Below are 25,480 nucleotides of genomic sequence, written 5' to 3' on the forward strand. Positions count from 1 at the left end.
GCTACGTGACGTCTACTATCCGCTTTCACGGTGATGATTGACCTCCAAGGTTATTCCTCTTTTTATTTTTATTTTATTTTATTGTAGAATCAAGTCTCAGCAGCGGCCAGCAGGGCGGCCGTGTGGTGCATGTGTACGGGCGCCATTCTCATCCCTACAAACTTTGCCGTCACTTCCCCTACCTCTTCATATCTTAAATCATTCTTAAGGGAGATTGAAGACTTTAGTGCCAGCTTAAGTAAAAAATTAAGAAAAAACGTACAAAGCAATTGCAACACAAACACTGACTTAATCAGTTTTAGTGCAAAAAGATGTCAATGAAAGAAGAGAAGAAGTGGGCCGCTAGAGTGGAGAAAAGAAGAGCAGCTCAGGAAGCAGCAAGCACAACAACCTCTGAGGAAATGAATGCTAAACGTACAGAGAAAGAGTCTGAAAACTGTGAAGGCTCATGTCAAGTGTATTCAGTGCGCCGTTACTGGTTTTAAAATAGATCTTTATCACATTTGCATCCATAAAGTCTAAAGCATAGTGAAGGGTCGGTTGCACAATTTCCATGGTCTCTTTTTTCCTGCTTCCACAAGACAGAAGGTACCATAGCATCTAAACCAGTTCAGTCAGGTTCTGCCACAGCTTCTACCCCTGGCTCTCGTGACTCTGAACTCTGTGCTTCTCCCCGGCCCTCAGATCTGCTCCTAGTATCCTAGTAGCTTATTTATATGCAGTACATTTGTTATACTTTTTACTTCAGTGGTCTTTTAGTATTAGTTGTTTTTATTATTTATTACTATCTCTTTCAAATTGTTATTCAGATTTATTGATATATATATATAGCTATTTACCTGTCCAGCACTTGTTCTGTATTTATGTATTTATGTATATGTTCCACCACAGTTCTGGGGAACATCATTTTTTGCCACTGTGTGCTGCAATACTGTGCATGGATGATGGCTTCTATTATGATAAACTGAAAATGTCTACACCTAGTGTAAGTGTTAGCTATAAGTAATAAGCTATAAGTAAGATAAAAAACAAAACTAGAATTACAAATGTATAAAATGTAAAATGCAATTTAAATGGAAATTTAAAATGTACTTTAAAAGTGCTGGTCAGTTTGGGAAGTTATGTTTATCATTAACACAAAGGAAAGTCGGGAGACACTGGTGCCATGTATTGCCAGCATGCATCTCAAGAGTCTTAAGGCTGAATTCCTGCCAGCCGCTGTCAATCTGTCCGTGTAGACCTTTTTTCTGAGATCTTTGGCTTTTCTCTCTGTGGGATTTGTTTCAGAAACTTTAGAGCCCCAGGGCCCCCAAGTGCAGGCACAGTAGCTTAAAAGCTTGACACATTACGTTGAGTTTTGGTTACAAATTAACTCCTAAAAATCATCTATTCTTTTTTTTACTTACTCATAAAAAGTACCTTGCATTTCCTACAATAATTAGCCTTGCTGTAAATTACGTACTGTAACAAATATGAGAACAAATAGATGAATGAGGGGGTTTTCTTTATTTATAATATTAATTCTTACTCTTTGTCATAGAGGGAAATGAAAGAGTTACATCAGCTTTTCTTGGGGTCAACAAACTGACAAGTGCAGACTCGAGGATTTGCAAAAGACAAAATGTTTGTTCTGTAAACCTGTTTACTCAGATAGCTACGAATCAGTAATTTATAATGAATAGATAATGGCCCAGGCAGTGGCAGTTTTTTGATATGGGCAAAATACCCAGGGTGGCATCTTGGGCATTGGCAAAAAAAAAATCATGCCAGCTTATTTTTGGGATTGCATGGGCACCAATCGGTTTTCTATTGCCCATTTGCGGGGAGCAAGGGTGCCCTCAATTTGCGAGGTACACCTGCTGCTTGCTGCTTGCCGCACAGGGAGGAGAGGGGCAGGGCGGCGGGGGATTCTCCTGTAGGAAGCTGACGCCCGCTCAATGTGTGTGCTCTCTCTATTCTTTATCACAGGTTAGTAAATTCGCCATGATTGGAGTGCACATTACCGGCTTTAAAATGGCAAAATATCGTCAATGAGATTTTTGAACATGTTGATAAAATGATTTGAGTTAGTAAGAGTTTTTTTTGTATGGATATATATGTTTGCATGCTAACTTACTAATGCAAATGACTCGTGTAGTGGAGAGTGGGAGGCGGGGAAAGTTAACCCGAAATAATAAACTGACTGCAGCTCTGAGAGAAAAGGTTTATGTAGTTGTTAGTGACCTGGGGCCTCATGTATAACGCCGTGCGTAGAACTCGCACTATAACATGGCGTAAGCACAAAAGCCGAAATGTGCTTACGCACAGAAAAATCAGATGCAGGAATCTGTGCGTACTCCAACTTCCACGTTCTTCCGCTACATAAATCCCGATCAGCGTGAAAACTAACGCTCGTGCACGCGCATTTTGTAACGCCCCAAATCCTCCCAGAATTACGCCTATTTGAATATGCAAATCAATATAAATCGCCCTTAAGCGCAGCCTTCTGTGAAAAGACAATGGGAAAAGCACGGGGAAAATATAAGAATTTCAGCGAATACCAAGTGGAGGCAAAGGAAAAACATACTATTTGTTCAAATAAACCGTGGTATAATCAACAAAAGGAAGTTGATCGAGTGACATAGTGTGTTGGAGAAACTTGAAAGCTCACATTAACAAAATCGCACAGTGCTGGAAATAAAAAAGAAGTCACATATCAAAGTCGCCGTGAAAAGAAGAGTTGTAAGCCCACTGTCTGAGTGTCATATGAAAGCTTATTAGGGTACAGAGAAAAAGGCACACAGTGGGGAAAAAGCGCGAAATGTCAACTTCAATCTCGAAATTTCCACTTTAATCACGTAGTTTATTTTGTCATTTAGTAGAACATTATAAACTTCATCTTAAAATCGTTTAATTAACCAGTTTCTCAAATCACATCGTAATTAAAGTAGCACGTTAAATGCTTTGTTTTGTATTTGATCTTCTACTCGTATGTGATCTATGTGTGTGAATCACTACTTGCTTCTTAAACTGGCTCTCTTCCTCCAACTGGACACAGAGTCCATTACATTTGTGATATTACAGCTCTCTGAATAACTAAAATACTGAGATGTATACGTGATGTCATTTTCATGATGATAGGAGCTAAAGCACATTATTAAACATGTGTTTCATGAGCCTCGTGCTCATGACAAGCATTATCTTTGTCGAAATTTGTCGCTGCGTTTTTAGCTGTGTTGTTATTTTCTCTTTCTGTTTTATATTCAATATATATTGGCGTGGCCGGCCTAAGAGTCCTTGCTTTTCTTTCCCCAAGTAACCGATCGCCACACAATCAGCTCTGTAATAGACGTTAAGCCATCTGTAAGCTTAGCGCCGATTCTTCAAAACGCGTTGCAATATCTTCGTAGTACATGTTTAATTATTCTATCCTTCACGACACTCCCAGTGAAGAATATAGATTATTTAAATGAAGTTAAAGTTTTATGTGTATAATTTAACAAACATATTTTGCTGCATTTCACCTTAAAAATGATATCGTCATCATATGTAAATACGCGCTTTATAAAGTGGCCCAGGTTGTGAGATATTATAACTGTAGTGCAAGTTTACAGTGGGGTGATTGTACTTATAAGTACAAACCGTTCTACAAGGAGCAATTGATTGAGTGCATTTAAAGTTCTTGGGATTAAACTGTTTCTGAACCGCGAGGTCCGTACAGGAAAGGCTTTAAAACGTTTTGCAGTGGCTGAGACAGCGTGTCCTTAATGCCGTATACCGATAATTCTCTTTCCGATCAGCTGCTGCTGTGATTCACACTCAGATACAGTGATATAAATACTCCGAATCGTGCAGTGAGAGTAATATGGAAAAAGATGATCCGCTGTGGCAACTCCTAACGGGAGGAGCTGAAAGAAGAAGAAGAAGGAGAAGTGAGAGTAACAACACTAAAGCAGTTATGGTATTTGGAATACTATGGCTGTTCCCTGGACCATTATATTGTTACGAGTTAATTATAATCAGATGCATTACACTAATAAACAATATGCGGTTAGTTTCTGTGTATTTATAAAGCCGCGTCATGAAAATAATGAGTAATCACACAGAACAGTAGCATTGCTTTGGCGCTGGGTGCCGCCAGTTTGCAAAACCGAGCGGAGAACTTGCGTACGACAAGGCATGAGGTACCGTGGAAAAGTGCGTGGCTTTACGCCAAGTGTAGGTTTTATACATCGCGATTTGAACGTGGAAAAGTTCTTACGCAACATTTCTGTGCGTACGCACCGTTTATACATGAGGCCCCTGGTGAACTGATGACTAGAGAGGGTACTAAAGTGAAAATTCTTTACACTTGTGATAAATCAGTCACAAAACAATTACAAAAGTTTGAGGAATGGCCCCGTATAATGTTTCCCTGGTCAAGTTGATAAGTAAAAGTATTATCAGACATTAGACATTAGTTGTTTGGTTCAGTCAGCTTTTATAAGATGGCTACAGGAAATGACGGAAGCAGGAGGTGATGTCATCCGCAGGAGTCAGAGGTGACGTCATCACGGTGGAGCCAGAAATGGCGTCATCTGCAGGAGACGGAAGTGACGTCATCACGGTGACGGCGGAAGTGACGTCATTCTCTGGAGACAGAAGTGACGCCATCATGTTGGAGCCGGAAGTGACGTCATCATAGTGGGATCTGGAGTGTATGGTGAACTGTTTGAAATATGGGTTGCTGTGGGTATGAAATGATTATTTTTCTTCCTTAGTTCTGCAGGGTCAGAAAGAGAGGCATTAGCACCATCATACCACCCCCCATCTTGTAGCCATTCACTCACCTCTGGACCTGTTGATAGCCTCCTACTCGCACGTGTGTGACACACTATAACGAAACATTTGGTGCTGTATAAATGTAAAATTTGATTTTGTCTCTGTTAGACATTACATTTCCAATAGTTTGTTTTATTGCACTGATTTTGTTCAGTGTTTATTAGAACGATGGGGGGGCACTGGAGGGGGGACAGGCGCCGGGGGGCGCCAGAGGGGGTGTTCGCCCAGGGCTCCAAAAAGGCTAGGACCTCCCCTGGGCCCAGGTGTGACTTTCTAAAAGTCAGATAAATATTGTTGAAAGGCATATATCTGTGAAGGAACTGTGCACACATGAACCATACAGCTTAGGGGTCTTTGTGTGTCAAGTAAAACCCCTGCTTGAGACAGATAAATACGTTGATTTAAATTCATTTAGACAAGGGGTTTCCAACCTGTGGTGTCCACACTCCCAGGCGGTGTGAGAAGGCATTTCAGGGGGGTGTGACAAAGAGGAAGACTGCATGAGTGAGTTGCAGTCGGTGTCCTGCAGTGTGCCGTGATTTGTAGGTCATTTATCAGTTACTGCTCCTGTTCTATGTTCTATGAAAAAAGTCAAGCATCGCACATGCAATTGTCACCGGTGAATGAGCTGCAGAAATGTCCGATCTAACAGGTTACTTGCTGTATTCATAATGGTGAGCAAAATTTTTTAAGAGAATGGAATTTTGACCTTGCAATGACCCATAGAGAAGTTCAAGGTCTGGTACTAATTTCTGTGCAAGCCCTGATGGTGAGGCATCACTGAGGATTGACTGATATTTTTGCCGAAGCTGCAGAGCTTCAAGATTCATTTCATTCATTAGAGGTTTGGAATTTGAAGTTTTGTGAATATTTTTTTTCCTTTGTAAAACTGGACATACCACAGGTGCATTTTCTACCACAGATATAATGCACAGTAAGGTGCACCACTCACAAGATACCAGTGACACTTCTCGTAACATGACACATACTGCAGTGTCAACCAAAATATACATAATTAGTACCAGTTAGACAGCTGCAGCAAACCCTACTGGAGTTCACATGAACCACACTCCAGATCCTTGTTTTTGGATGGGCTTCAGTTTGGTTCTGTAATTGACACCTGAGTTTGGAAAACTGTTTTCACCCCAATCCAATAAACCATACGTCAATGTAAAACAGACCTGGGGCCTCATGTATAAACGGTGCGTACGCACAGAAATGTTGCGTAAGAACTTTTCCACGTTCAAATCGCGATGTATGAAACCTACACTTGGTGTAAAGCCACGCACTTTTCCACGGTACCTCATACCTTGTCGTACGCAAGTTCTCCGCTCGGTTTTGCAGACTGGCGGCACCCAGCGTCAAAGCAGTGCTACTGTTCTTGTGTGATTACTCATTATTTTCATGACGCGGCTTTATAAATACACAGAAACTAACCGCATATTGTTTATTAGTGTAATGCATCTGATTGTAAATAACTCGTAACAATATAATGGTTCAGGGAACAGCCATAGTATTACAAATGCCATAACTGCTTTAGCGTTGTTACTCTCACTTCTTCTTCTTCTTCTTCTTTCAGCTCCTCCCGTTAGGAGTTGCCACAGCGGATCATCTTTTTCCATATTACTCTCACTGCACGACTCAGAGTATTTATATCGCTGTATCTGAGTGTGAATCACAGCAGCAGCTGATCGGAAAGAGAATTATCGGTATACGGCATTAAGGACACGCTGTCTCAGCCACTGCAAAACGTTTTAAAGCCTTTCCTGTACGGACCTCGCGGTTCAGAAACAGTTTAATCCCAAGAACTTTAAATGCACTCAATCAATTGCTCCTTGTAGAACTGTTTGTACTTATAAATACAATCACCCCACTGTAAACTTGCACTACAGTTATAATATCTCACAACCTGAGTCACTTTATAAAGCGCGTATTTACATATGATGACGATATCATTTTTAAGGTGAAATGCAGCAAAATATGTTTGTTAAATTGTACACATAAAACTTTAACTTCATTTAAATAATCTATATTCTTCACTGGGAGTGTCGTGAAGGATAGAATAATTAAACATGTACTATGAAGATATTTCAATGTTCTTTAAACGTTTTGAAGAATCAGCGCTAAGCTTACAGATGGCTTAACGTCTATTACAGAGCTGATTGTGTGGCGATCGGTTACTTGGGGAAAGAAAAGCAAGGACTGCAGTGACGGCTACGCCAATATATATTGAATATAAAACAGAAAGAGAAAATAACAACACAGCTAAAAACGCAGCGACAAATTTCGACAATAAATTATTTCATCGAAGTGAAACACATGTTTAATAACGTGCTTTAACTCCTATCATCATCCTATCGTAATATCACGAATGTAATGGTGTCCAGTTGGAGGAAGAGAGCCGGTTTAAGAAGCAAGTAGTGATTCACACACATAGATCACATACGAGTAGAAGATCAAATACAAAATAAAGCATTTAACGTGCTACTTTAATTACGATGTGATTTGAGAAACTGGTTAATTAAACGATTTTAAGATGAAGTTTATAATGTTCTACTAAATGACAAAATAAACTACGTGATTAAAGTGGAAAATTCGAGATTAAAGTTGACATTTCGTGCTTTTTCCCCACCGTGTGCCTTTTTTCTCTGTACCCTAATAAACTTTCATATGACACTCAGACAGTGGGCTTACAACTCTTCTTTTCACGGCAACTTTGATATGTGACTTCTTTTTTATTTCCGGCACTGTGCGATTTTGTGAATGTGAGCTTTCAAGTTTCTCCAACACGCTATGTCACTCGATAAACTTCATTTTGTTGATTATATCATGGTTTATTTGAACAAATAGTATGTTTTTCCTTTGCCTCCACTTGGTATTCGCTGAAATTCTTATATTTTCCCCGTGCTTTTCCCATTGTCTTTTCACAGAAGGCTGCGCTTAAGGGTGATTTATATTGATTTGCATATTCAAATAGGCGTAATTCTGGGAGGATTTGGGGCGTTACATAATGCGCGTGCACGAGCGTTAGTTTTCACGCTGATCGGGATTTATGTAACGGAAGAACTTGGAAGTTGGAGTACGCATAGATTCCTGCATCTGGATTTTTCTGTGCGTAAGCACATTTCGGCTTTTGTGCTTATGCCATGTTATAGTGCGAGTTCTACGCACGGCGTTATACATGAGGCCCCTGATTTGAAAGAAAAGATTCAGTTTGAAAACAAGAGGAGAAACAAGAACAGTAGGGTAGAAACACATACCTCAACACATGAGGTATCACAGCTGGGAATCAAACCAGAGTCCAAGTTGTGAGATGGCTAATATACTGTGTTAGAGCAAAATCTGTTCATTATAGCTATTCTAGGCTGAATCAATCACAAAGGGACATATCTAATTCAGCTGCCAGAAGACGTGCTTTATCATTATCAGATGTTGTGTTTGGCTTCTTGAGCACAGTTAAAGCTGCTGTACTCTGGCCTTTTGTTCTTTCCTGATGTTGTGTTAGGGCCTACTTTCCAAAGGCCCTTTCTCCTATCTAAATGATTGGAAGGATGTCCCACTCTCCCACCTACCAATACGGCAGTTTTCTCTTTTGTCATCACACACTTCCTTGTTTACCTTGTCACAAACTCGACAAAGAGCCATAGCAAGGTTTGGGGCAGCCACCCGTATATTATTTCCTGACAGCAGAACTGAAATAAGTGAAAGCACTGATGTGCACAAATCAGAGTCCAAAACAGAACTGAGGGGATAAGGGAAAGGTTGAGGCTTTTAAAGGCCAGTATAGGAAGTGATGTCAAAGGGGTCGGGACCGGAAGGGTCTTCATCCATAGGCTCGGGCCCAGAAATGACATCAGAGGGGCCAGAAGGGTCTTCATTCATAGGTTCGGAGCCAGAAGTAACATCAACAGGGCCAGGAGGAATTTCACGTGAACGGTTTGCAGAAAAACGAGAAAAATAGTCAAGTGCACTCTGCCTCATCCCGGTCTGGCTCGGAATTACCCTCATTCGAGCCCTTTAGCTGCCTCCCATGCACACATGTGTGACAACCTTTATATTTAAAATCTGGATCTTTTTCCTCCCAGTCAGTCAGTCAGTCAGTCAGTCATCCTGACTATCGGTTCAGTTATTTCCAACAGGTACAAGCATTGAAATCAAACTGACAGTTTAATAACAGGTGGTATTTCGAGTCAATCCCAGACAGGCATGGTTCCAGTAGAGGGCTTAGGTCCGTTCACTTTTCTCATTGGCCTACCCTGTTATTTGTGCTTAGCTTAATTTTTTTTCTTAGCTTTAATTTTCTTCTTCTCAAATGACAATTAACCTATACTGTATAGAGCACTTCTCCCTTGATTAAATTATAAGTTGATAATAAGCGTAGCCAGCAAAAACACTAGTGTTGGTTTTATCTCTAAAAGAGTTCCTTTAACTCTTTAAAATATTTCAAAAGTGCATACCTGCATAGCAATTGTACAGGGTACCGTCTGCATAACAAGACTTAGAAAAGAAAACTGAATTGAATTGTCACCAATCGCGGGTACTCAAAACGTGAACTAGCCGTCATCTAGTAACTTACTGAAATTACCTGCAGTTATTAATCTTGGAGGAAAACTTGAACAGTATCTCGACAAACAATCCTTTAGGTTTTATTAGTGAAAGGAAACAAATAGGAATGCAAAACTGAACAGAATCTGATGTCAGCACTGAATTTTCGGAGATGCCCCAATGGCGGGTGAAACCCACCCTGCTATTAATGCTACTACTTGTAAGCTAGAAAATCAACAACCATCTCCAGCCAACAAATATTGAAGGATCGGCAAGGACACACATTTTCATGATATTCATGAGCCACAAACTTAATTGGTATTAAAGTTTCCAACTGCTGTTACAGCCAGTGAGGTGTTCAGTTTTAAGCGTTATTAACACAACAGATAACCAATCTGTGGATGGAATACAGAATGTCAGAAGATGCGATTTAGACATTATTGTAATAATCGAATTGAGGACAGATTCACTCATGTATTCAGAGACTGGAAACACACACATCAGGCACACAAATGCAAATTATAAGGAATGGCAAAACAAGAAAATGGCTGTTTGCTGTTTTATAAGGTTACTGGTCAAATAATAAATATTATTGATGACGTGTGTGCCTGTATCATCAAGAGGTAGGCAGTGAGTTTGTAGGTGGATTTAAATTTGAATTAACAAAAATAATTCAGAAGAAATGTGCAAATAAGCAAAACTGATTACACTGTTTTAATTGGTTATGACTGGATTTCTAAACTGTTTTGTAAGGTGACTGTTGTGATAAATAGCCAGGCCTTGACACAAAAAGAAGTTTGGGGCAGCCTCCCGTATACTTGGAAATGGCTGCAAAACTGAAGAAAGAGGTTTCAAAACCGAACTGAGGTTTAGTACAGGCAGGGTGGGTTTTAATGGCATAAGGAGGAAGTGACGTCTTCAGGGGTGGCACCGGAAGTGACATTAAAGGGCCCAGGTGGAATTCCTGCAAGGATAAAAAAGAAAGGGTCAGTGCTCTCTGCCCTGTTCTGACTGGGAATTACCTTCTTTTGAGGCCTTTAGCTGCCTCCCATGTGCACATGTGTGACACCGTATATTTCAAAGTAATTAAAAATACCATTGAGAAGTTTAGGCCCAGCATTTTGTGAAATCCTGGTGCTGCTACTACTCCAAGGGTTCCTCATATTTATAGTAGCTCTGTGCCACCAACCCGACTGTGCCCTCTGGCAACGTATGTGTCCACTGCACCCATAAGGTCTAATCTGAATAGGCTCCCCTGATAACTTGGGGGCTCCCTGTTGTCTTTATTGTCTGCCCCTACAGGCCTCCAGTTTTGTTGCTTTCTTCTGACATTCCAGCCTGACAGGATTTATTGCCCTCAGTTGGCCCATTGATCCCATAGATTTGTAAAGCGGCTCACCCTTTATCAGTCTGGGTTGACTCCTCCTTCCTCCTCACCTGTGACATCCTAGTGCCACCTTTACACCAGTAAACCTTTGCCATTTAGGCAGCTCTTTCCACTGTGAGTTTCAGTTGTGGTGAAGCAGGTTAGGGGTCTGTGCAGGTGTCGGATTTTCAAATAAAAACAGTGCGGCTGAGGCTCAGCAGGTGAGGGTGTGCGCTGCTGTGATGCTGTGGGTGTTCAGTGTGGAGGCGAGCTGATTGCTTGTTAATGTGTGGGTGCGATCAGCTTAGTTGTTTCGCATTATCCATGTGTTATAATCAAGGCACCTGCACCCTCGAGCGTATAAAAGGACAGAATGGAGATCGAAATGAAATGAAAGACTGGAGGTAGAATCAAGAAAGTGTCAGGATCGTGGCAGAGCTGATGTGGCAGAAAGTAGACAAGGAAATCAAAGGATGGAGCAACCATACTGCAGGGGTAGGGTCACTCCTGCTGAGCAATGGAAAGGAGCAGAAGTGGCCAGTCACCCTTATGAGGTCCCACAGATGACACGGGATGGCAGAGGGACAAGGGAGCAGGGCTTACTAGTTCCCCATGAATACTGAGGGATGGTGGAGGGGACCTGAGTTGAGGATGGTTGACTGTACTTGCCATTGTGCTGGGCAGAACCCAAAGGGTACGCTGGTAGAGAGGAGGCTGAGGAAGGATATACTGAGGCTTGTGGTTTTTAGTGAACTGATCCTGGATGGGATTTTATTCTTGATTTTATTCTGGTTTTGGGTTGATTTCATTGATGGATTATAACCTGCACACTGACACCGATTGAACTGCACCACACTACTTTATTGTTGGACACTGAATAAAGGCATTGAGAACTGTTTGCACCAGCCTTTGCTTGTTTGGGTCCTCATTGCACTAGTTCATCATGACACGGGTTCAAGAAGGTGCCAACGCTGTGGGCAATTCGGTCATCACAATGCTGAGTGGAGCTGTTGCACACCTTTAAAGGGACACGACCACAGTGGTGAAGGTGGTGGTGGAGGGGTGCATTAATAGTCACTTTTTTACCATTTCTACGCAGCAGCATGGCCTAGCGTTAGAGGACTAGCAGAGATACGAATGTTAACCTTGTCAAAAGCTTCAGCCAAAAAAAAGCATAAATGCAAATCGTTATTTTGACCTCTCACCCTTCAGAAGGGGGCGGCACGTTGGTGCAGTGGTAGCGTTGCTGCCTCGCAGTTAGGAGACCTGGGTTCGCTTCCCGGGTCCTCCCTGCGTGGAGTTTGCATGTTCTCCCCGTGTCTGCGTGGGTTTCCTCCCACAGTCCAAAGACATGCAGGTTAGGTGCATTCGCCATCCTAAATTGTCCCTAATGTGAGCTTGGTGTGTGTGTGTGTGTGTATGGCGTGCGGTTTGTACCTGCCTTGCACCCTGTGCTGGCTGGGATTGGCTCCTGTGACCCTGTGTTAGGATATAGTGGGTTGGACAATGACTGACCCTTCAGAAGGATGCTCATGGATTAAGCTTTGGTCACTTGAATTTATTGGGTTTAAAAAGTAGAGGTTATATATTGTAATGGATGGCCGGCCATTTATCCCGGCCAATACCCCCAAGCCGCCAGGTGGAGCCCTCCTTGCAACCTGGAGGTCCCCAGAAGACCAGCAGGGCATCATGGACATTGGAGTTTTTATGCAAAGCCCTGCTGGATGCCGTGGGGGCCACAGGAGGGAGCTGCAGGGAGGACCGAGGGCTTCTTCGTGCCCTGTGACCCGGAGGTTCGTCACAGGAAGAGCGACAGACTTCCGGGTTGAAGAAAGGGACTATTTACCCTGACCCGGAAGGAAAAAGGACTTGTGGACTATTGGGCAGAAACACTTCCGGGTCAGGAGATATAAAAGGACTATGGAAACTCACAGACAATGAGCTGAGCTGGGTGGAAGGGTGGCAACGCGTCTGGGAGCTGGAGGATTGTTTATTATTGTGAGTTTAATGAGAATTGTGGTGGAGAGTGTGCTTTGTGCACTGTGGAAGAAAAATAAAGTCAACATTTGGACTTTTACCTGGTGTCTGGAGTCGTGGACAGGGGTTCAAGGGAGCGAGGGCGCCCCCTATCGTTCACAATATTATGTTATAATTTATTTTCTTAGTTTAACCATTATTTGTTTATTCTGTCACATTTGTAAATATATTTTTTTAAATGCCTCCCAGGACAAATGACAGACTTGATTTATTTGGAGAGGAACCTGCTCTTATCTTTGAAGGACTATATAAGAGAAGAACAGTTACACATCGAAAGACTGCAACAGTAAGATTTTGGAATATTTCACTATCTTCTTAAAAAAAAAAATAATTACTTACTTTAATGTCATATATGATTAGTGAGCGAGAAAGTTCACTGTGATACAAAAATGAAAATGTCCAAGTTGGCAAATACCATTTCTAGGCTCAATAAGCCTTGACCGCAGCAAACTTTTAGCTGTGTGCAGGGATCACAGAGAAAGTCTTCTGCCAGCCCTGAGGAGGGCCCTCTACCACCAAGTGCCTATGCATTTCCTGCCCATAAAAATGTGCCAGTGGGCTGTGGATGGGTCAAAGTGTCCACAAATCATAAATAACTGTCCAGCAACCCACTTTATCATCTTGGTAATTTTCCCCACTGTTTTACTGTTAAAGTCTTCATTGCGTATATCATCATCTAATGGTGCCCCATGCTGAGAGCTAGCGGTGGCACTAACTCAGTCATCTTTGCAATATATTTAGTAAACCTAAATTAAACTCACTTTTGATGGTTAGGGTAGCTGAAAGCTATTATGGCAGCACTGGGCATATAGCAGACGTTAATTGTGAATGGGATACAAAAGTAAAAATGAAGTCTTCTATCTATAAGTGTAACTTTACATGTTAGATACTACTAAATTTATTTGTGACAGACGGGTATCAGCAAGAGTGAAAGGGAAGGTCTACAGGACGGTAGTGAGACCAGCTATGTTATATGGGTTGGAGACGGTGGCACTGACCAGAAAGAAGGAGAGAGAGCTGGAGGTAGCAGAGTTAAAGATGTCAAGATTTGCATTGGGTGTGACGAGGATGGACAGGATTAGAAATGAGGACATTAGAGGGTCAGATCAGGTTGGATGGTTTGGAGACAAAGTCAGAGAGGCGAGATTGCGTTGGTTTGGACATGTGCAGAGGAGAGATGCTGGGTATATTGGGAGGAGGATGTTAAGGTAGAGCTGCCAGGGAAGAGAAAAAGAGCAAGGCCTAAGAGAAGATTTATGGATGTGGTGAGAGAGGACATGCAGGTGATGGTGTGACAGAGCAAGATGACGAGGACAGGAAGATATGGAAAAAGATGATCTGCTGTGGCAACCCTTAAAGGAAGCAGATGAAAGAAGAAGAAGAAGATTGTTTGTGAAATACAGTAAAAGACCAAATGCAAATGACTACATTATTGGAAGACCCAAAATAGCACACACAATTGTAGGGGTGCAAGTGAAAAGACGAGTACCAAAATAGCAGGGTTGCCAATGGGCAAACCCCATTTAACTTACAACAAAACAAAAATGAACTTAACAAGTGAATGATTGCATTAACAAACAAAATCAGGCAATAGACTCTTACTGCCCCCTAGAGTGGTTTCTGAGTAGGTCAAGCTGGGAGTAGTTCCTGACAGTCAGGCCCTCAGGTCCAAATAAGATGCCACTTTCCAGGGGCATCTCCCTTTTATATCAGCTGGACCAGAAGGGGCTTCTCTGGCTCTGCTGCCATCCAGAGGCGTTTTTTCAGCACTGTGAGTGAAAAAGCAGACAAGGCTGCTAGCGACAGTGCCCCCTCTCATTCTGGGGTGGTACCACATACCTAAGGTGAGCCACCCTCTGGCACACATGCGTGACACAATATAATAAAAGTAGTGATTTAATAATTTCCTACACCAAGGTGTACGACAGCTGTCAAGAGGGAAAACAGTTGTGATTGCTGCAGGCATAAAAGAGCCTCAGTGACGATTCTTTGCCCACCATAGTGGGTTATGGTGCTCCAGAATCACATATCATGGAGAGGATGAGAAACATTGCCCTTGATGGTCTGTAATCTTAACCAACATTTTCATTTCCTCTAAACTCTTGTGGGGTTTGCCCTGCAATGCATTTGGCCTTCCTGATCAGTTTCTTTAAATGTCTGGAATTCCCTAAGTCATTGATTCTTAAAGTTTTTTTCTTGCAACCCAATATTGTTGTTTCTTTTTTCTTTTCTGTGTTTTTATGACCCACAATCACTGTGTAGCATCATCCATTTATATTTGAAAATTGTCACCAACTGTCATCCCGGGTGGGGAGGGGGTTCCCCCCTTGGTGCATCGCCTTTAGCTGCTCATGATGCTTCATTGCATGAAATAGCATAAACCATTCATGACCCTTTCCCACTCAGTACTATTGTGATTCATGACTCTGTGTGACCCAAAAACAAACAACACGCCACCCAAAATGAGTCATGACCCATAGTTTAACAACCTTTGATCTAAGTTTATGTTAGTCAACCAGAAGACCACAGCATAGTGGAAAATGCTAGCCTTTATGGACTGGTAGGGCATCCATTGTTCATTTTACACAGCGCATAACTATACATATATTGTGGAGCCTTGTCCAAGGTTGGTCCCTGCTTTGCGGTGAATGTACATGAAATAGGGCCTGGTCCTCCTGTGAGTGGATAAAAGCTGGGTGACGCTTGACTGATAATTAATGAGACTCATGAACCCTCAGTTATATCCAAAACAAGGCTACACTTGTTCTGTTTCTGTTTTAAGCCTCATAATGAGTGTCAATTAGATAAAATAATAACTTTCTGGATAACACATACTACAGTACATACAGTATGTAATGAACAGTAAGACCGCTAACTTGCTTCCTGTCCTTGATCTTTTCCACAGTTATGTTCAGATTCTTCAAGAGATGTCTGAGTTTTTAGCTCAGGACCCTGAGGGCCATGTCAGCAATCCAGTGGCTGCCTTCAAGCTGGTCAAGAGGGTCAAGTGGGACTGGATGGCGATGGAACAGCTTGTCAGACAGGACCCATCCCATGGTAACACTGAGCGGGGGTGGCACTTGACATAAATAAATGCAGTGCATCCACAAAAGGCCTTCCTTCGTTCTTTGGTCTTTATTAAAGGTTTTGAGAAGAGTAATGGTTCAGTTTGTATCTGAATGGAGATGATTATAAGCTCTCTGATGTACTATAACTTCATTAGCAGTCTTTATAAAGTGACTGTTAAATCAGTTGAGGGAGGGCAGAGAATGGCGTGGAGTACTTATAGAGGGGGTTTGATTGACAGTAAAAGGGGAGGAATGAAGGGGATGGAGGCAGGATTTTTATTTAGATTTTTTTTCCGTCTTTCTAGAGCACAGGTGTCGAACTCCAGGCCTGGAGGGTCGCAGCGGCTACATGTTTTCATCCTAACCCTTTTCCTAATCAGTGACCTGTTTTCACTGCTAATTCACATTTTAATAGCCCTGTTAGAAGGATTCAGTCCTCTGAATTGATTCGTTTCCTCATTAAAATGCAGCCAAACAGAAATGAGATGTGAAACGAGCCAACAGATGAGAAGCTAAACTGGGGCTTCAAACTCCAACCAGTTTCTTAATGAGAAGCCAATTCTTGCTGTTAATTAAACTCGTTATTTAATTCCACGGCTTGTTGTTGCTCTCGTTCTGCCACAGCAGACATTTCCAAAACTGTTGATTTTCTGTTTTTCATAAGAACATCGTCAAAGTGTTTTGGTGAGTTGAGAGATCAACCTTACTGAGCCCTTCACCTTTCTTTCATTTTCAGATATTGTGTGATGTGGTGGCTTGTTTTGTGTCTCATTATAGTTTTTTGGCTGCTAATTAAGGAAAAAGAAACAACTAAAGGGCCTGAGTCAAGTTTATTAAAAGAAGTAATTAGCAGCAAAAAGTGGTCACTAATTAAGAAGATGGTTAGAATAAAAACCTGCAGTCACTGCGGCCCTCCAGAACTGGAGTCTGACACCCCTGTTCTAGAGGGTTCAAGGAAGATGAGGTGCTGGTGGATGAGAAAGTGTTGGTGCGTGCGAAATGAGCATTTTTTGTTGTGTTTTTTTTCTTTGTGTACATTAATTCCGTCTCTCAGAGCCGGAACAACGAGAGCTTCATAGACATTTTAAATAGTTTACGTTTAAAATTGTTCGTTTTTTTTTTCTTTTTGCTCTTAAAATCCTGCCATGTTTTTTTTCTACCATTCCAGTAAACTGTTCTGTGATCCCTACTTTGTCCTTCTCTGTTTCTTACTTTTCAAACCAGACGTTGAGGTCGCTAATATATTTAGGGCTGGGAAGGAATTTAAAAAAATGAACTATTTAATCACAAACCCAGCCACAGGGGATGCACAAACCTATGTGTTTCTTCGTGCCGGTCCCAAGCCCAGATAAATGGGAAGGGTTAAGTCAGGAAGGGCATCCAGTGTAAAATTTTGCCAGATCAACATGCGGACAGCAATACAAGAGGTGAAAAAGAGAGTGCAGGCAGGGTGGAATGGGTGGAGAAGAGTGTCAGGAGTAATTTGTGACAGACGGGTATCAGCAAGAGTGAAAGGGAAGGTCTACAGGATGGTAGTGAGACCAGCTATGTTATATGGGCTGGAGAAGGTGGCACTGACCAAAAAACAGGAGACAGGGTTGGAGGTGGCAGAGTTAGGAATTAGGAATGAGTACAGTGGGTACGGAAAGTATTCAGACCCCCTTCAATTTTTCACTCTTTGTTCTATTGCAGCCATTTGCTAAAATCATTTAAATTAGTTTTTTTCCTCATTAACGTAGACAATAAAACGAATTTTTGAAATTGTTGCAGATTTATTAAAAAAGAAAACTGAAATATCACATGGTCCTAAGTATTCAGACCCTTTGCTGTGACACTCATATATTTAACTCAGGTGCTTTCCATTTCTTCCTTGAGATCACCTTCATTTGAGTCCAACTGTGTTTGATTATACTGATTGAACTTGATTAGGAAAGCCACACACCTGTCTATATAAGACCTTACAGCTCACAATGCATGTCAGAGCAAATGAGAATCATGAGGTCAAAGGAACTGCCTGAAGAGTTCAGAGACAGAATTGTGGCAAGGCACAGATCTGGCCAAGGTTACATAAAAATTTCTGCTGCACTTAAGGTTCCCAAGAGCACAGTGGCCTCCATAATCCTTAAATGGAAGACGTTTGGGACGACCAGAACCCTTCCTACAGCTGGCCATCCGGCCAAGATGAGCTACCGGGGGAGAAGAGCCTTGGTGAGAGAGGTAAAGAAGAACCCAAAGATCACTTTGGCGGAGCTCCAGAGATGCAGTCAGGAGATGGGAGATATCCTGGACAAACACCTTCTCCAGAGTGCTAAGGACCTCAGACTGGGCCGAAGGTTTACCTTCCAACAAGACAAGACAGCTAAAATAACGAAGGAGTGGCTTCACAATAAATCTGTGACTGTTCTTGAATGGCCCAGCCAGAGCCCTGACTTCTTTCCCAAGAAGACTCACGGCTGTATTAGCTCAAAAGGGTGCTTCTACTAAATACTGAGCAAAGGGTCTGAATACTTAGGACCATGATGTGATATTTCAGTTTTTCTTTTTTAACAAATCTGCAACAATTTCAAAAATTCTTTTTTTTTGTCTGTCAATATGGGGTGCTGTGTGTACATTAATGAGGGAAAAAAATAATTTAAATGATTTTAGCAAATGGCTGCAATATAACAAAGAGTGAAAAATTGAAGGGGGTCTGAATACTTTCCGTACCCACTGTACATCAGAGGGTCAGCTCATGTTGGACGGTTGGGATACAAAGTCAGAGAAGCAACATTGTGTTGGTTTGGACAAGTGCAGAGGAGAGATGCTGGGTATATTGGGAGAAGGATGTTAAGGATAGAGCTGACAGGCAAGAGGAAAAGAGGAAGACCTAAGAGAAGATTTATGGATGTGGTGAGAGAGAATATGCAGGTGATGGTGTAACAGAGGAAGATGCAGAGGATAGAAAGATTTGGAAAAAGATGATCTGCTGTGGAAACCTTAATGGGAGGAGCCAAAGGAAGAAAAAGAACTAATTAATTACAGAAATGTAAGTAATTAATCGCAATTCATCGCATCTAACATTAAAGCATGTAATTATACAATTAATACATAAATCATGAAGTAAATACACACCGAATCACAAAATTAATGTAGAACCAACACAAAGGAATTAAGAAAAATTAATGGCGTAATTTTAACTAAACAATAACCTTAAACCCAAACTTTTAACAAAATACAAGTTGAGCAAGTATAACCTGAATTTGAATGCCTTCCTAAAAGGCAAGTTGAAATGAAGGCAATAAGAGAACAAGGATAATGAATTAATTCTCAAATTGGCATAGCATATGAGACACAGACGTATCAAAGTAAAAACTGAACGGTCAAAACGACTGTTGACTTTGAATGTACCACTAATGACTGAGTTAACTCTGAAAGAACACGCATCTCCTAAATGGACATACATTAAAACTTGTGTTAAAACTCCACAAAGACTATCCTCAAATATTTATCACCATCAATGATTCAAAGTTATACACAAATGCTGTGTCTCTTAGCTGCTTTTTTTTACCGCCCCTGTCCCGCCACTTCGGACAGTTCAGCACGTCTAAGAGATTTCATTCTTTTGTGGTTGGTAGAATATTGTAGTGTGCCCTGGGAATTTTTGGGTTACAAAAAAGTGCCACCACAGAAAAATGGTTGGTAAACACTGCTCTACCTACACCTTTGCTCCTGGCACACTAAAGTCAGAATATAAATATGGTACTGGATGTGTATGTAATTTTTTAGGTACACCTTAACTTTTTTCTATTTTTTTTCCATGATGTTGAAAAAAAAATTGCGTGAAAATGCTGCCCTGACCAAACCACCGCATGAGTGTTTGCCTCGTGGCCAAACCCTGGATGCGACAATATTTTTAACACTTTAAACAGGCCACATTAATTGGAAAAACACCTTAACTATCCCATCTATCTAAGGGCCTGATTTGCATGACTGGTCACATAATGTTGTGGGTTTTCTCCAAGGACTCAGCTGGTGACTCTGAGTTGACTCGGCATGAGTGGGCATGAACTGCCACCCTATATAGTGCAGTTTTTGGCAGCACATGGCTCACCTTCCAGCTACCCTGTGATAAAAACATAGCTGTATGAGTCAGATTTTGCAGAGGAGGATTTTTATCTTTCAGGATCAACCTGTAATTTCCTGCTTTATTGGTGAAATGGTATTATGGCAAAGACGATCAATGTAAAGAATTGTTAATAAGCAGAATTATGATAAAGAGAACGCCTTTCTCATATCTGTTCTTCATTTTTCAATCATAAAGCTATTCGAAGAGGGCAAAGGTTAAAGCTTGGCTGGCAAATGCTGCCTTTCACCTTGTGGGTTTGATTACTGTGTGTTAGCACTCCAAGTGCTCCATTTTTCTTCCCATATCCCAAAGAGGTCCTGGTTAAGAAAATGGATGAGAGAATAGAGAAAAAGTGAACTTGATGAATAGTTTGAAGATGAGCTTCTCATCCATTAGCTCTGTTGTTCTTTGATGTAAAGAAATCATAATTTAAAACTACAACAGCAAACCAACTGGGTTTGTGTATCTTTACACTGTATTAAATATGCAATGTAGAGAAGTCTGCCGCAGAATCCTTTTGGCCGATTTCTACAGAACAGCGGCTCAACTTTTGACATTTTAAAAACTACCGGATTTAAATATTCTTTAAAAATATTATCAAATGGTATTTCACTAGTCTACTGGCAAAGAAAAAAAACAGAAGCTGCGATAAACTACATATGTAAAGTACAGTACAGTTTCAAGTTGCCTCATCCGATGACAGCAAATCTTTATCATGCATGTAAATGCCATCAATTATTTATTAAACCTGAGCTTTGCATCTAAAATGCTTCTGTGTCACATCTAATTGAAGCACTGGGCGCCGTTGATAACAATCATGCCAGTTGGCCTAAAACGCCTCTGCCACCCTTCTTAGAAGTTTAACTATCTGGCACAGCCCCATATGAGTAAAGCACTGCGGCAAAAGCTGTTATGCTTAAGAAATGCCTGAAAATACATTTTTTTTATAAACCCTTCACTACTGTTATAGAACTTAAGAAATTTTGGTTTCATCATTGCTTGTTTTACTTGCAATATTTACAGTTTTATTTATTTGGTTATTTTTGTTTCACCATTTAGTATTATGCCATATTGTTGTTGTGATAGACACCACCAATCTGGGACTCCCTTTACCTGGAGACATCTCTCAGTTATTAGGGGGCATGGTCTTGGAAATCACGGCATCTGAAGTCAGTACAATTACACTTACATTCTAATTCAAAGGCTTTCTCTTCAGATTATGAAAAATCTAAAAGCTGTTGTGCATAGCATTTTGATTAAGCCTTTGGCAATCCCGTTGTGACATTGAATTCGGTTAGCGTTTAGGCTTTGGCAACAGATTTCATTCAGTTTTTTCATCTGTATTTCTGGCCATAGACTTCAGTTTGTTTCCTCTTCCATTGCTCGTTCATCATATGCTTATTCAGGCAGTGCAAAAGTGTCTACCCACAGACCATTCATTCATTGATTTAGAGAGGCGCTAAGAGAGTTTAGAAAGGGAGATCAGACACAATAATGGATGGATAGAGAACCAGAGAGCCAAACAGATAGATAGATAGATAGATAGATAGATAGATAGATAGATAGATAGATAGATAGATAGACAACTGGGTAAGTGAATAAATGAGGGACAAATAATGGGTGAACATTTGAGTGAACAGACAGATTGCTGGATGGGCAAACAAACAGAGATATACAAAAATGGACATGATGAGGAATACATAGGTGTGCTGATAGATGAATAGTTAGGTCAATGCCCCAATACATAGATAGATAAATAGATGGACTTTATTTTATTTGTTCCAATGGGGGAAATTGTATTTTTTAGATAGATGAACAAACTAATAAAGTAATGAATGATTTGATTGACTTCATAAAGCTGCCCACAAAACTTTGCAACAAAGATGCAGGCTTTGAAATATCCTAAACTAGACCTGTACTCCCCTGGTCATGAATCCAAAAGCAAGCCTCACCCCAAGCAGTCAGGCTCCAAACTTAAAAGAAGGGCTTCAGTCTGCAGAGATCCAAAATAAAGCCATAGGTTTTTAAGTTCAAAATATTACAAAATTGACCCTTCATCAGAGAGGATTACTGTAATCCCCTAGTTTTCAGGACAAAAAAATCTTTAAATTGTAAGATTTATCAAAAAAAAAAAAGAAAGACAATCACAAAACATGACAAGCGGGGAAAAAGGGAATAAAACATAATAGCAGAGCAAGAAATCTGAACATAAAGTAAAACATTCAGAAACTGGAAAATCCACCATTACTCCTTTAATTATTCAAACTTCATAGCGCTCAGTGCTGTTCTGGAGGGCCCGACTTTCTCCCTTTCTGCAGAGTGTGGTCCTCCAGCTGAAAGTCATGTTGGCTCCATCCCTTGATACTCTGTCTTAAGGGGACAAGGCACATAGCTGAACTTTAGGACAATGACATAAACTTACCTAATACATAATCACTAAAAAATAATATTTGAAACATAACTCATAAGAAAACCAAATATATTTCCAATAATAAAATATTCAATATAATATATACAATAAACAACAAAAATATTCAATTAAAGAAACATTATGTGAGCCAAGGACAAAACCCTGGTTAGAGAATAACAATGGATGGATTTATGGACAGTCAAGCAGACTGCAAATGGGTGAATGACAAGATAGAAGGATACATGGATGGATGGACAGATTGCTTGGTGAATGCACTCAGTAGAAGGTCTTCAGGGTTACTGTGTCAGAGATGTGCATAATGGCACTCAGTTTGGTCTTCATTCTCTCCTGTTCGACTTCCTCTATGGGGTCCAGAGTGTGTCACATAAATGAGCCTGACATTTTAATAAGCGTGTTAATTCAGTGGGCCTTTCATGAAGTGATGTTACCAGCTTATCACACGGCAGGGTAGAAAATTGCACTGGTCATCACAGAGTTGTAGAGAATGTGAAGGATGTCACCATCCACATTAAAGGAGCGCAGTCTATTAAGAAAAAGAGCCTGTTCTGACCTTTCTTATAATGTTCCTCTGTGATCCGAGACCAGTCCAATCTGTCATTAATGTGGAGCCCCAAGTACTTGTAGGAGTTTACCACCCTTACATCCTTTTCACTGAATTGCGACCAGACATAGAGGTGTGACAAAAGTCAATAACCAGTTCCTTGGTTTCGCTGATGTAAATTGGAGAATCAAAGTTCTTCACCTGACTCCTATCCTCTGTCTCATCCCCTTTATTAAAAAACCCCATAAGTTCAGAATCACCTGAGAATGTCTGCAGGTGACATGACCTAATGTTATATTTATGGTCTGAGGTGTACAGAGAAAAGGAGACAAGACTGTTCTGGGTGGTACTCCAGTGTTCCTCTCATCCGTATTAGAAACACAGCCCTTGATTCTCACAAACTGCGGTGTTGCCTGACAGATAGTCCATTATTCAGGACACCATAGGCTCATCCACCTTTATATCTCTAAGTTTACCCATTGTTGACTGGGATGGCTGGATGGTATTGAAGACACTGGAGAAATAAAGAAAAACATAATCCTCACAGTGCTGCCAGGTTTCTCCAGTTGGGAATAAGTGTTATGGAGCAGATAAATCATTGTATCCTCCACTCCACTCTTTGTTCAATAGGCAAACTACAGTGGGTCTACCACATGAAGAGTCATACAGTCCAGGGTAGGCCTCTCAAAGGTCTTTGGGGTGTGAAATGTAAGTGCCACTGGTCTGTAGTCTTTGGATGAAGAGGTGACTGTCTTCATTTGAACAGGATCAATTTGCAATGTTTTCCACAGCATCATTACTTTCTGGAACCTTAGGGACAGACAGAATGGGTGGCAGAGGATACCACAATGTCGGTCAGCACAGGCCTCAAGATACTGAGGACTGACTCCATCTGGTCCTGAGAATTTTCCTGTGTGTAGATTCCTTAGTTTTCTCCTCACTTGGTCTTTAGATATAGACAGCTCATACTGATGGTCATAGGTGGACTCATTACTTGCTGAGTCCAGTTGAAGCAGTAAGAATTATTGATATAGTAGGGATGGTGCAGGGAGACTGGTCATTAGGAGAAGATGACAGTGGGAGGCAATATCTATTAAAAAATTGATTTGAGCTTTGTCCTTATACCCCTCTAGCACTTCAGCTTTGGATTTCTTGAGTCTAGTAATTAAGCCCAGTCCATAGTTTCTATAGTTTCTTACTGGTCAATCTGTTTCTAAAGTGACGAGAATAGTCTGGTTCAGTAATGCATGAATGGACTAGTCATTTGTAAATTGCTTATGATAAAAGTACCAACTTAAAGATTAAATCAGTTTTTTGATCTTATTGACAGGGTTTCTTGCTAATCTGACTATGAAATCTCAGTTTTTGCCGGCCAACAATGAGATTGAAGGCATTGCCGTAGGACTGATTCGGCTTCAGGAGACGTACCAGCTGCTTCCTGAAACCATTGCAGAAGGCAGATTACCAGGTGAGCAAGTTCTTTTTGACCCATACAGTAGCCTGGTGGTTGAATTCAGACTCCATAAAAACTCCAGCTGGCTTCAATATACAGAAACATCTTAACTCTGAAGCTCAAAAACAGGCATGCGGTCTGCACATTTAAACAAGGCCAAAAATTTAAAACCCAGAGTGGCACAGGAGAACCATAAATCTCTTTGCAAAAATGAACAAAACACAATCTTTAATATAAAGTTCATTTAACAAAAGATTAAAAAAGAAAACAATAATAATTAAAAACGCACTAAGCAATTAATAAATGTTACCACTAAAGAGGTCTTGAAACAATTAAAAACAAAGTGCAAAAAGTTATTATTGAACACCAGAAACAGAGAGTGAATGTTCAAAAACCAAATAATCAAAGCAAAATTTACAAATAGCTAAAGAGAATCCAGAAAAGGGGAGCCAAACAACATGAGCAGAAGCCACAGCCTCAGTACAAAGGCTATATATAACCTTTCAGGCCTTTATACAGGCCAAGGGTGGTCCCGACTGCTGTAGCGTTGTGAGGCCCTGGCCCCTTGGGTTGAATATACAAAAGACAAGGACAATAACTAATGACATTAACATATACACTATATGAAGTAAAACACCTGCCTGTATGTTCCCTGTACAATCTTAAACCCTTTGACAAATCTGGGCCAGATTTTGCACAGTTACTATTTAGGAAAAGACAAGCTATCATGAAACCTGGACACCCCACCCCCTCCCCATGATTTCATCCCCTGGACATATGAGAAGTGTAGATACTGTTTTTCATTAACCAACTTCGACCAAAACTGGCAACCAGGGTTTTTTTTTTGGCGTTCTTGGTCTCAAATTACAAGTCTGAGATAGTGGATCCAAAATGGCTGTCCATGGTGGATCTAATATGGCTGACCAAAATCTTTCCACATGAAAAATATATATACTATGTAAAGGGTCATTATTTATTTTTTATTTTTGACCACCATTTCAATGAACTGGATCTTTCATTTTCGCTTTGACATCACCCAAAAAATGTTAAAAATGTGTTTTAGGTATCTTTGCACCGTTGTTTACAACACATCCATTTACTTCAGAACTAATTGTTAAAATATGGATGTAGGCA

General features: G+C 40.8%; 1 protein-coding gene across 1 annotated transcript in view; it reads left to right on the top strand.

Annotated features, from left to right (window-relative positions):
- Positions 1–25,480, top strand: part of LOC120543068 (prolyl 4-hydroxylase subunit alpha-2-like) — a 48,376-nt gene that overhangs the window by 1,381 nt on the left and 21,515 nt on the right. The window contains exons 2-4 of the mRNA XM_039775917.1: positions 12,938–13,034; positions 15,654–15,805; positions 24,224–24,361. Of these exons, the coding sequence (XP_039631851.1) occupies positions 12,938–13,034; positions 15,654–15,805; positions 24,224–24,361 (387 nt within the window). The remainder of the gene's footprint in view (positions 1–12,937; positions 13,035–15,653; positions 15,806–24,223; positions 24,362–25,480) is intronic.

Source organism: Polypterus senegalus, chromosome 13 (assembly GCF_016835505.1).
Source record: "Polypterus senegalus isolate Bchr_013 chromosome 13, ASM1683550v1, whole genome shotgun sequence".
Classification (NCBI taxonomy): domain Eukaryota; kingdom Metazoa; phylum Chordata; class Cladistia; order Polypteriformes; family Polypteridae; genus Polypterus; species Polypterus senegalus.